The sequence below is a fragment of the Xyrauchen texanus genome, chromosome 31 (assembly GCF_025860055.1).
Source record: "Xyrauchen texanus isolate HMW12.3.18 chromosome 31, RBS_HiC_50CHRs, whole genome shotgun sequence".
NCBI classification, from domain to species: Eukaryota; Metazoa; Chordata; class Actinopteri; order Cypriniformes; family Catostomidae; genus Xyrauchen; species Xyrauchen texanus.
The window spans coordinates 41,768,671-41,781,809 of NC_068306.1; the positions used below are offsets into that span (position 1 = coordinate 41,768,671).

Sequence of the window (13,139 nt, forward strand, 5' to 3'; positions counted from 1 at the left end):
TACAAATTGTGCCGTTGTGATTTAACGTAATTTTTCCCACCGTGTCCGTATTAAAATCAGTGCGACACACATTACAAAAGGCGTGGGCATTGTCGATATGGCTTCGGGATATGAAATTCAATTCTTCCATCCAGCTGTTGTTAAATTTACATGTATATTTAGTTTTTTCACCGGAGCACCAGCTGATTCTTCTCCTCCCATCTACCAGTGATGCTTGATTTAACATCCCACGTCTACTACCTGCGCAGATATCAACAGTGCAAATGGGTTGTAGGTTGCCAGATTGTGGTCATGGCAACTGGACCACCTTGGAATAATATATTGATGTGATTATTCATATAACGTGGTTTGGGCCATACAAATTACGGGAGTTTTTTTGGGAGAAATAACAAAACGGGAGACTCCCGGGAAAAACGGGAGTGTTGACAGGTATGCAAGCCATTCCTGAAGCAGTGCTCAGTTTTACAACTGATATTTGGATATCTAACGTAAGTTGAGCGTATTGGACACTTCAGTTTTTCAGATCTTTGGAATTGTTTTGTTAGACGAGTAATAAAGAGAAAAATGTCCATTTCTAAAAATAGTGGAAAATGACATCTGTTATATAAAGCAACTCATTTGCAGTTAATTGTTATTTCTACCTCTTTCTAGTCACAGAGCACTTTATTTTGAGAGTTGTTTAAGTGAGAGAAGATCCTGTAACTTAGTGCAGTTTGGGGGAAATTGTAATGTTTAATAATTTATTTTATTATGAAAATAAAATTTAGCATTGAAGCAAGGTAGATTTTGTTTGTATATGTGGTCAATAATAGTTCTTGGAAAGAAAATCGGAAGAAAATCGGTATCGGCAGGTCACACTTGCAAAAAATCGAAATCGAAATCGGCCAAGAAAATTGCAATCGGTGCATCTCTACTTTGTACCAATCACGTTTTCCCCAACTGTAACTCATTCATGAGCGTTTTTATGTTTTGCCCATATGTCAGGTAAAATGCAGAAATGTCTAGCAGAGGAGGTGACATTTCTGCAAGGTTTACGCAATTTGTTCAAGTGTTTAAGGCAAATATCAAGTTATATTGAAATGAGCAAGAGTTATAGTGCATGTCCCTCCTTCATAAGTCTGTTTCTCATTACGGAAACATTGAGTATCTCCACCGCAACAGGCCTTCAATTGTTGCGGTGAATGATAATGGTGTTGCGGAGGATGAGCGACCTTAAACATTCTTGCTAACTGTGGAAGCTAAATGAGGGTTAGCTAAACTTTCCCTCTCTTTTTATATTTAGACCATAATGGGGTATATAGTAATCAAAAAATTAAAACGGCAACATTTTTAAAAAATTCACAAACTCATGTTTCTGTAATGAGAACTAAAAAGTTGTGTAGATACTATGACAAACAAAATTTTAACTTTTATTTGGAGAGAAAAAATAAGAACTGCTTACCTGGTAGCCATCTTGAGTGTCACAGTCAATTATGTCCCTTCCAACAAAATTTCTTGAAAATGTTAGTTCCTTGAGGACTTAAACAATGATTGAAAATTGTTGCGGAGGATGAGAAAATTGGTCTTGGACACATTTATATTCCTTATTATTGTCACTACATTTACCAATGATCAACAAATACCACATGTTTCTTTACTGTAAATGTTTATAGTATAACATGCACTGAAGCTTTTTATTTTTAAATTTTTAATTATAAATATTTCCATCTCAAAGAACACAAATCCAGTCATGGACACGCTATGTAATGAAAAATTTCCCTTCAATGTGGAAAAACAACAAAATTGGTATTTATGATGTCATTTGAAATCATGTGCAAAATAGTACATGAAGAGATGTTTATAACTGTATCCTTCTTATTTTGATAGCATTTACTTTTATCATCAAAATGTTGCATGACACCTCATATGTCTAATTTCGTGAGAATCACCCAACTGTCTGTATCTTCTATCACACTGAATATCACATTTGTTTGGACGTTGCAGCCACAGGTATACATTAATGTTCACTTTAGAGATGTCGCAATTATGAAATTTGGCTGACAATTAATTGTCAAACAAATACAGTACTGTGCCAAAGTCTTAGGCACATAATATGTTTCACAAAAACATTTGTCTTAAGATGGTTATTTATATAATTAGCTTTAGTGTGTCAATAGGAAATATAAATGTTAGACTCCCAAACATTATTTTTGCAAAAAGAAAAGATTAGAATAGAAGAACAGGGAGCCCTGCAGCAGATGTCATGGCCCCCATAGAACCCCCCACTGAACATTGAGTCAGTCTGGTATTACATGAAGAGACAAAAGCAGCTGAGACAGCCTAAATAGATAGAAGAACTGTGGTGAACATCCTATCTGAAAACAACCAAGAAAAATTGGTGCTGTTTTAAAGGCAAAGGTGGTCACACCAAATATTGATTAAACTTTTTTTATGTTTACTGGAATTTGTATGACATTAATTGATCTATGAAAACTATTTATTGCATTATTTTTAAGAAATCCTCCATTTTTCACAAGTCCTTAAAACTTTTGCACAGTAATGTAATTGCGATTATATTTTATATATATTATATTATATAATATTTAGTTATATTATATATATTAGTTTTTACAATTATGATGATTAATTGTCTGTTTTAGGGCTTTCAGGATTATTATTTGTTCATATTTAACAGTATGATTTTCTTAAGGCTTTAAAAACTTGCAAAATATTGCAGAAGGGTTGAATGACATGAAACATTATATTTTATCAACATTTCAAAATACTTCAAATATGTCTCTCTTTTAGGTGAATTATAGTCTTGGTCCATTTTACATTTACACATTTTTTTTTTTTTTTGGAACCCAGCCAACCTGAAAAGCTTATATAATATAATAAATTATGCAATAGTAAAATATTTCTGTTCTAAATTTTCATTTGTATACATTATTTTAAGACTCTTTGATTAAACCTATGAGCCCTTATTTCACATGAATGAAGACCTTTGAGATTCTGTGTGTCTTCAGTTTATCATCTCCACAGAAAGAGTAAGCTGGCATCTCTTCCTTCCATTAACGCTCATTAATATATGAACCTACAATTATCAAGAACATTTGCCATTACACGATTATTAAAGTGAATCCGGATTGCTTTGCATTCACTATCAATATCCATACTTATATTTTCGTATCCGCCACAGATGGCGCTTGTATTGGAGCGCTTCAGAAGCAGTAAAACTTCACGTTCATGGCATTTCAATATTCACTTAAAAGTACATACGATTATTTAATAATCACGACAGGTCTAGTTCACTTACAGTGGATAATCAGAATAGCGGTGTGTAATTTCTGCACCACCAAGCAGAATTGCAAAAATAAACATTATTTTCAAACAACTTTCTGAATATGCACTTTTTCTGCCATTAATTGAACAAAGTCCTGCCCCCAACTTACAGTTTTTGTGAAAATTAACCTAAGAATGGCTTACTTTAAGGCTCTCACGACGAATTTATTTTTCACTCTGAACTGGAAAGCAGGTCAAAGGAAAAACTCGAGCAACAGTATGCTCGACATTCAGACACCAGCCACACAGCTGGGGAAGGCGTTTAGAGGAACATTTAAATATGAGGACCCACAATACTCCTTGTCAAACCTTAATTAATGTGATATTAAAATGTGTTATCAATGACTTTATGCCTCATTCTACGAGTACAATTCACACAAAATCAATAAAAGAAGCTGTATGAACTACTTTATGATGATTTAAAGTAATACAGTAGTGCTGCATGATAAATCATATCGCAATCGTGATGTCAGCCTGTGCGATTATATGACGGCAAAATGCTGCGATTATATTAAATAAATAAGTGCATGTGTGGACGTGACCGCCCATTCTCTCTGAGAGCTGTTTGCCAATTTTCTACACTGCTAATAAAGATGACCAGTCAGTCTCAGTTTAGGGAGTGGCACGTGTGGTCATGTCAGTTTCCAGTGTTCAGCGTGGAGATAGATGCTGAGCAGACCGACACTGAACTGTGGCCAGAAAAAATAACACAGATCACTGCTTGGCGATATATCTTTATTTCATCCTTAATTCAAGTTCATATAATATGGGAGCATGCCAGGTAAATAAACAAACTCCAAAACTGTCAGAGCCGCTTCAACCAGTCGCGGAACAGACACAATCTGAGCGGGAGTCGAGACCGGGAGAGATATAAAGTTCTGCCAGGTGATGCGCACTCTAACACGGAGATGCTCGTCTCTCACCCCCGCAACTTGTAGCATCATTGATGAGATCATCATGATAAGATCAGTCTTATGTGAAAAATAACACTAAAATGACAACAATAAAATGTGTGTGTGTATATATATATATATATATATATATATATATATATATATATATATAGGTTTTGTATACACAAGATTGACAAATGCTTATCAATAATACTCTTATGGCTAAAATGTTTACAGTGTTCAGTGGCTAAAATATCAATATGACTAAATGTTACTAAAATGTCAACGGTTTTCATTGACTAAAACTACATTAAAAAGCCCAGTAAGCCAAACAAAGCACAATTACAGATGTGTTTGCGAGTGTCACGCCATATGACAAGTCTTCACGAAGATATAGAGACGTGATGCACCGTTAGCAAAGTGGGATTTCAGAAAATGATCCACGCACTGGACAAGAGGTACCAGCGATAAGTAGAACTTTTTAGAAAGAGGATTTGGAAATACCAGTTGGTCATTTAAAAAAAAAAAAACACAACAGTTTTAGTGGTTCGAGTGAACCACACTTTTATATCCAGTTTCCTTTCCAAAGAGTTTATAGAAAGTACATGTTACATCCTGATTCAATGTCCCTGTTTGTTTGGACAATCTTATTTTCATGAAAATGTGTATGTTCTTATTTATTGTTCTATTTTATTTAGGTGTAATATTGAGAAAATAACAAGTTTGCAGTAATGCAAAGATGTTATTATTTAATTTTGTAAAAATATTATTTTAATTTGAAAACACTGCATTTATAGTTATTGTTGTTGCTAGTTTTTATGTTTGAGTTGAGAAATACACATTTCAGCATTAACAGTAATTTATTTGTGCATTTTCCTTGATAACCAAGCAAGTTGACTCATGTTACCATTTGTTTATTATATCACAATCGCATATCGCAATATTAGCCTCAATAATTGCAATATGACATTTTCCCCAAATCGTGCAGCCCTAATATACAGTATATGTAGTGTATAATGTGTCATTTGTCATGTTTACATTTTGCATTTATGGCACTAATGTGCTAACATGCCATAATATGCACCAGTTACCATCTGTTGATGACACTGATTAGGGCTGCATGATTATGACAAAAATCATAATTGGTTGATTATTTCGTTTGATATTATAATTGTGATTATTAACTTTTATTAATAGTATTTACAGTAAAATACTTATTTTGTGTGGGGGCAGTTGCATGCCATATTCTTTATGTTGGCAATTCATCAAAACTTGAGAATTAAGTTCCTGAATTGCTTTAATATTTTAATTGCATGCAAAACAAAAAGCATTTTTAAAATGTAGAATCAATTGTTCACAGTATAATTTAGATAGTGAGCATTACTTATATGTCTTTAAACTAATTTAAACGTGTCAGATTTGCCTCTGCATGCATGCATACAACGACCCAAAAAATATGTTGTAAATAGACAATTTTGGTGCAATGGGAGTACACCTAAATGGAATGCTATAATTTTCCACGATTATATAATTGTGACAGCTCAATTAATTGTGCAACCCTAACACTGATACTACAAGATTGGTGTATAAATAGGTGCCTGGCAGGTGTAAGTGAGCAGAATACAGAAAAAAGAATGATGATTAGAGGCATATCTCACTGTATTTAATGCTGAGCAATTGTGATCAGATCACCAAGTCTATCCCGGGACTAAAACGCCTTCAGTTTGGCCAGACTTTGTTTGAAATTATGTCTCACCCATTTGTTCTGTAACTGCTAGAAGAATATTGAGGCTTTTATAGTTGTTTTTGTATTTTAACCTAGGATAGGAGGAAATATTTAAATATAGAAAAAGTTACAATATTGCAAACCGGTTCAGTCATTTACATGATTCTTTCAGAATTGGAATATGACTTATTAATTTTTGATTAATATCAAAATATTCTTAAGCATGTAAGCACATAAATGTTTTTGTTGTAGGATTTCCAGAGCACATTCTGTGGTAAGACTGGACTGCGGCTGAAGCCCAGCTGTGCTTCAGTGGTTCACCAACCAGAACTCTCTAAAGACGCTGCACAATCTTACAACTCTTCCTCACATAACTGACTTTCTCTTTCTGCTGTGTTGATGCTCAGAGAAAAGAGTTCCCTTTTAAAATTTAAACTCATGTAGCACTCTACACTACAGATTATGTAGTGTTTACCAAAGCACTGTTCTTTGCACAAGTAACAGATTTGAGAGTAATGTTATTCCATTTTTATTCTTATTAACAGGCCTCATTTATAAAAACATGAACAGAACAAATTTCTGTTTACATTTTTCAGAAAACTTCTTATGTCACATTTATTTCAGTACAATTTAAGAACTTTTTACGAACAATACATTTTTTTACAAACGATTCACACAGAAAATTTTTCTGAAATTCGTTCTGCTCATTTTTAATAAATGAAGCCCACTGTTGCATATTTGTTATTGTATGATCCTTGTTTACTTTCAGTATTTACTGTATACATTTTACAATATTTTATGAAAATGTTTTTTATTATTAATGGTTGGCATGTTTATGCCAACTTGTCAAAATTCACATTCAAACAAAAAATCTAGGAAAATATTTATTCAGAAAATGAAGCAAGGAATGTTCTGACACATAGCCATTTGTTGTCTTATTTTGTACTATAAATATTTGTGGTTGAAATAAAGTATTATTTATTGCTGTATATTTGAAGGGTTAAGAGATTTGAGCTCTAAAAGAACCGATTCACTGAAAAGTGGCTTTATTTAGTATTTCTTACAATACCGCGCTGTAGACATTCACTGTGCACACAACAGTAACTCGGAAATAATAAATAGTATTTAAAATAATGTAGATTTAATAGTTACAGCACTAGTTTCTATTGGGAGTTAAAGTCCACAGATGGCCAATTCAGTTTCTTACAGTAAAAGTGTTTGAAGCATCCAAATAGATGCGTTTTGTTTTTTATTCTTCAAAGGGTGATTTTGGACACTAAACATTTAAGAAAGTAACTTGGAATAAAATGACAAAAAAATGAATTTGAATAAAAATACAAATGTTTAAAAATCTTGCTGGAATACATCAAATATTTCTACACGTCTGTTTTTGATATCTGAAACAGTTCCCCAGATTTGACTGTTGTTGCCTCTGCCCAAAATTCATGCTTCATTAGAGGGTTATTACACTTTTAACTGGTGCTGTACAAAGTGACTTTAATTTGAGCTGCTATAAGAAATCAGATTTTTTTTTTTTTTTTTTTACATCAAATAGTTTCCACCGTGTCACTCAGTGAAGTATTTAGTCTTTGGTTGTATCTACACATGCTGCTGCTTCAAGCCAGAAGATGTTCTTGAGTTATGCTGATTGAAGTTACATTTAACATCTACATAACAAGTTAACATTTGTTCAGCTCTGAAAACGCTGACATTTGTTTTTGCAGTTCCATTTTCCCTCTCAAAAACATTTATGAAAAGGAATTCTGTTCCTCCCCTCCCCCCTCCCATCTTTAATTCTCATGTCTCTCCTGATGGTGTGGACAGGTTGGTTAATGGTTCTTTGGGTTGGTGGATTTCCCATGAATGACTGGACCCTGACACGCTGAAGTGTCACAGATTCCAGGTGAACCCTGGTGTCCTGTTCGCCCTGTTCTTCCAGCTTCTCCTGATTCTCCTGGGTCTCCAGGTGCTCCATCACGCCCATTTTTGACGATGCCATGCACTCCTGGCAAACCTGTCGAGCAGAGAGTACGATGATATAAAACTAGATTATTTGTGGTCTACCCTAAATCTATAAGTCATGAATGTTTGGAGGATTTGTCTCTGCAATTATCTAACTAGACAAGTTTGTGAACTTGGTATAGCTAGCAGTTTGCAGTTTTTTTCAGTCGCTAACAAGCGTTTGTCCAACCAGTTTTCACATTTTCAAAACTCTAAACACAATTAGCACAGCATCGGTCTTTTGTGGCCATACTATTCACACATTTCATGTCGTTTTCACACAATATAAAGTCAGTGAACACATTTCCACAATGCTTACATTTTCTTAACAGACAAGCTATACCTCCCAACAAAATTATGGATTGTTTTTGTAGTATTTACAAATGTTAACACACACAATCCCACAATAGCAAAAACAATATTCCAAACCTTAGATACAGTGTAAAAACCTCTGCTTCTGCAATGATATCAGTTCAAAAACCATATATCTCAGCTGATAATAAACAAACAATTGAATAATTGACACACAGCTGATTTATGTTGGGTAAATTGGGCCAACCACAGCTGATTCCAGTCTGGCTTAGACTCAGTGGCAGGGGTTATTTTTTTCTATTACATTGACACTTATACAGTAAAAGGAGAACTTTGAGGAGTGATGTTTTTGTAAACAGAAAAAGACAAACACTGTAATGTCTGGAAGAGTAAGAGCAAGGGGCCCAGGGAGAAGAGCAGGCCCAGTGAGAGATGGAGTGGGAGGTGCAGGAGCAGTGAGAGATGCAGTGAGAGGTCCAGGAGCAGTGAGAGGAGCAGGAGCAGTGAGAGATGCAGTGAGCGATGGAGTGAGAGGAGCAGTGAGAGGTGCAGGAGCAGTGAGAGGTGCAGTACAGTGAGAGATGCAGTGAGAGGAGCAGTGAGAGGTGCAGGAGCAGTGAGAGGTGCAGGAGCAGTGAGAGGTGCAGGAGCAGTGAGAGGAGCAGGAGCAGTGAGAGATGCAGTGAGAGGTCCAGGAGCAGTGAGAGGAGCAGGAGCAGTGAGAGATGCAGTGAGCGATGGAGTGAGAGGAGCAGTGAGAGGTGCAGGAGCAGTGAGAGGTGCAGTACAGTGAGAGATGCAGTGAGAGGTGCAGGAGCAGTGAGAGGTGCAGTACAGTGAGAGATGCAGTGAGAGGAGCAGTGAGAGGTGCAAGAGCAGTGAGAGGTGCAGGAGCAGTGAGAGGTGCAGGAGCAGTGAGGTGCAGGAGCAGTGAGAGGTGCAGGAGCAGTGAGAGATGCAGGAGCAGTGAGAGGTGCAGGAGCAGTGAGAGGTGCAGGAGCAGTGAGAGATGCAGGAGCAGTGAGAGGTGCAGGAGCAGTGAGAGATACAGTGAGAGGTGCAGGAGCAGTGAGAGATGCAGTGAGAGGTGCAGGAGCAGTGAGAGGAGCAGGAGCAGTGAAAGGAGCAGTGAGAGATGCAGTGAGAGGTGCAGGAGCAGTGAAAGATAGAGGAGCAGTGAGAGGTGCACGAGCAGTGAGAGGTGCAGGAGCAGTGAGAGATGCAGGAGCAGTGAGAGATGCAGTAATTTTGTGCTTTTTTTAGTTCCCCCTCTTTTTATCTGGGCTTTATGCTGTTGTTTTTTTGTTCAGAATGCTCTTGTGTGTTTCATGGATATTTTGTTCACTGTAAGCAATACTGTAAAACGTTTTCTGTTCTATCATACTGTGTTTCTACTGTACCTCCTGTAGTAAACAGTAAAGGGGAAAAAAAACGAATTTGCTTTTTACTGGAATGCTTTTGAATGTGAACATTACTGTACATGTGGACATACAGTTCCCAACCAAGAAATTTAGTGTAAAAACGGTGGATTCCATGTTTTGCATGCAAATACCTGTAAAACTGAAACACAAAAGTCTATGCAGTTTTTGTAATGTCAACAAGTGTTATTCTTTGACAGAATAATTTCATTTTGAGTCAGATTTCCAGTGTTTTGGTAAAGTTAGTGTGTGCAGAGAAAGATGTGTTCTATTTTGAAATGAAGAGTTACTATATATTTAACAAAATGTGTTTTTGAGAAGAAAATTATCCATTTGGCCAATTGTGTTTTGTAGGTGTGAGTCTGTGTTAAGAGTTTAGAAAAAGTATCTGAAGTATGGGTAAGCGCTTGTTAGTGATTGAAAAAAACTGTAATAAAATGTATTATGGGGCTGTACGTACCCTGGTCACCCTGGTCTCCAATGGGCCCTTCAATGGCTTTACCGACAGGTCCCTTATCACCTTGCTCACCAACATCACCTACAGGATTGAGATGAGACATGAAAATTCTTAGTTTTCTTTTAAATCAGGAAAGCGAATTTACAATGTCAGTGTAAATTAACCTAATGATGTTAAATGGTTCCTGGGTGCATTGAATATGTGTCCTTACAGTCATGATACCAAACTGGTCTTCATTTATGTAGTCCTTAAAGTGTAAAACGTCTCAAGAAAATGTTTTTTGAAAAAATAAATTCAAGGCATGTGCTGTGCTGAGGAAATGTCTTTCTCTGACATGAAACACATAAATGAGCAAAGGCAGATCGATATGTCAAACATTGTTTTTAAATGTTCAACTGATGCAGATTGTTCCAAGTTAAGGAGTTTAAAAGGATTTTATATTAAACATTAGCCATTATAACAGCCATGAATGATCAGAAGCTACGTCTGCAAAAGTGCCCTTCAGAGAAGAGAAGTAGGCCTATTCTTGTAACTGAGATGCTGGTAGTTGTGTGGTTTAGCTCTGGACTTTGTCTCTGGTTTGTCATGGTTATCAGGTTTAACCTGTGCAAGATGACTTATCACAACATAGAAACTAATGAATAAACATATCATGAAATGCTTAACCCTTGGTTAGGGTCTTTTTTGAGCCTGGGCAAAGGCCCCTTTTAATTCTAGTTAAGCATTATAGCAGGTAATATAAAAATGCCCACACACACAGGTGGGACTAAATAACCTAGGGTTAAAAATTACCCTGGAATACATTTCTAAATGCTAGCGTAGATATTTGTATGTAGTTTACATTTACAATTTTGTACATTTGGATTGACACTTAAACATATAATATCAACAGCATTTAAGTAAATGAATAAATAATATTCACAGTTTAAATGTAAACACTTTTACTTATGTAGAGCTTTAGAAACATACAATTCTTTATGAATCCTCTGACAACTGATCGGAAAAGAAATTCCCAAAACCTCCATACAATGCAAGTGAGTGGTTCCCAAAAACTCTGAAGCTCCAAAAAGCACATAAAGGCAGCATAAAAGTTATCCATATGACTCCAGTTGTTAAATCCATCAGTTTTGTGTGAGAACAGACCAAAATATACCTCCCTTTTCACTGTACATCTTGCCATTGCAGTGTCTAGGCTCAATCATGATTTATAGCTCGATAACTCTTCCTAGTGCTTGACACATGTGAAGAGCACTACATAGCACTAGTAAGTGTAATCAAGCTTGAAATCATGATCCATTTTTATCTCTTCAGAAGACATGGATTAAACCACTGGAGTTTGATGGATTACATTTATGCTGCCTTTATGTGATTTTTTGAGCTTCAAAGTTTTGGTCACCATTCACTTGCATTGTATGGACAAACAGAGCTGAAATATTCTTCTAAAAATCTTAATTTGTGTTCTGCAGAAGAAAGAAAGTCATACACATCTGGGTTGGCATGAGGGTGAGTAAATGATGAGAGAATTTTAATTTTTTGGGATGAATTATTCATTTAAACAAGTTTACTTACTGCATTAACACATTAGAGTAAAACTCAATGTGCTACAGATTGTTGCTAAGTTCAAATATACTTAAATATATAATAAAAGAGTATACGAATATACTTTTTTTACATTTTCATTCAAATGGACACTAGAAAGACATTTAAATATCTGTCTCTCACCTCTAGGACCAGGGTCACCAAGATCTCCTGGCAGTCCTCTATAGCCTGGTGGTCCACGCGCTCCAGGGTGACCGATAGATCCCACCTCTCCGGGATTCCCTGAAGGTCCTGGTGGTCCCGGGCGTCCCACGGCACCAGGAGCCAGAGGTCTTCTGAGGTTAGCAGCTAACTGAGCGATCTGATCTGAGATGAACATCAGCCAGTAATTTGACACTATCACACAGTTTTCTATAAGATGTGGTAGATTTGAGGGTAAACAAGAGCCCTACCATCTATCATTGATCCACACAGTTCTCTGATCTGCTGCTCACTGGCCAGTTTGCCCTGAGACACAATCACAAATCATCAATTATAAAACAAACCAATCATTTATTCTGAACTTGTGTCAAGTGACACACTATGTGGCCAACATTTCATTTCAAAACCATGGCATTATCTGAGAGCTTGTCCTCTTAACAGCTTTCTCTCTTCTGGTTCTGTTTTTCATAAGATGTTGAACATGGCTTCAGGCATTTTGATTCATTCCACTGAGTCAAGACTTTTGAATCCATTCAACACAGTGATTTTATTCAATGATGCATTCAGTAATTATTTCTGCACATCTTTATGCTAGTAGGTGGCAAAAACAATTGTGTAATGTGTAACTAGTGAGTCACTGAATAATGATTCATTGAAGAATATGGGCAAATTTGCAAAGAATTTGTGGCACTGTTTGTGATATTTCTGCACTAACCCACCCTCAATCTAATATAAGCAGGTGCTGCGTTTTGAATATTTCAATTAATGTAATTCCTTTATGTGGAAACACAACATTTTTCTATGTAAATTTAAAGCAGTTTGAGTCAGTTTTGTTTGAGTCAGTATTTCAACGAAAATGTCCTTTTGTCAATATTTCATCATGTCATATACATTTATTTCTGTCAGTTTTACTCTGACAAAAATGTAATATAATTTTAGCAAAAGGAAAAAACATTTGAGTTGATGATAATGTATAATATATTTTCAGATTTAAAAGACACATCTGGGGTTTTCATAGAGGTGTAAGGTTCCTGACACTATGGTCACTATGATAAGTTTTTATTTAGTGTTTGGACCCTGTCACCTGTTTTCTGTTTTTGTTTCCTGTCTAGCTTTTGTTTATTTCTTGTCACCATATGCTCGGTCTCGTTTCTGGACCCCCACACCCTCATCATCAATTCCATATTGTGTTTGTGTCAATAATCATGTGGATTTTCCCTTTCGGTTTTGAGATTTTGTGGATTATCCTTTAGGTCTGTGTTTGGTCTTGT

The 13,139-nt window shown here is 36.0% G+C and overlaps 1 protein-coding gene across 1 annotated transcript in view; it reads right to left on the reverse strand.

Moving 5' to 3' along the window:
• Window positions 1-7,059: 7,059 nt before the first annotated feature.
• Window positions 7,060-13,139, reverse strand: part of col9a3 (collagen, type IX, alpha 3) — a 42,005-nt gene continuing 35,925 nt past the window's right edge. The window contains exons 29-32 of the mRNA XM_052100477.1: window positions 12,120-12,174; window positions 11,851-12,033; window positions 10,132-10,209; window positions 7,060-7,954 (exon numbers count right to left, since the gene is read on the reverse strand). Coding sequence (XP_051956437.1) covers window positions 7,770-7,954; window positions 10,132-10,209; window positions 11,851-12,033; window positions 12,120-12,174 — 501 coding nt within the window. The 3' untranslated portion in view covers window positions 7,060-7,769. The remainder of the gene's footprint in view (window positions 7,955-10,131; window positions 10,210-11,850; window positions 12,034-12,119; window positions 12,175-13,139) is intronic.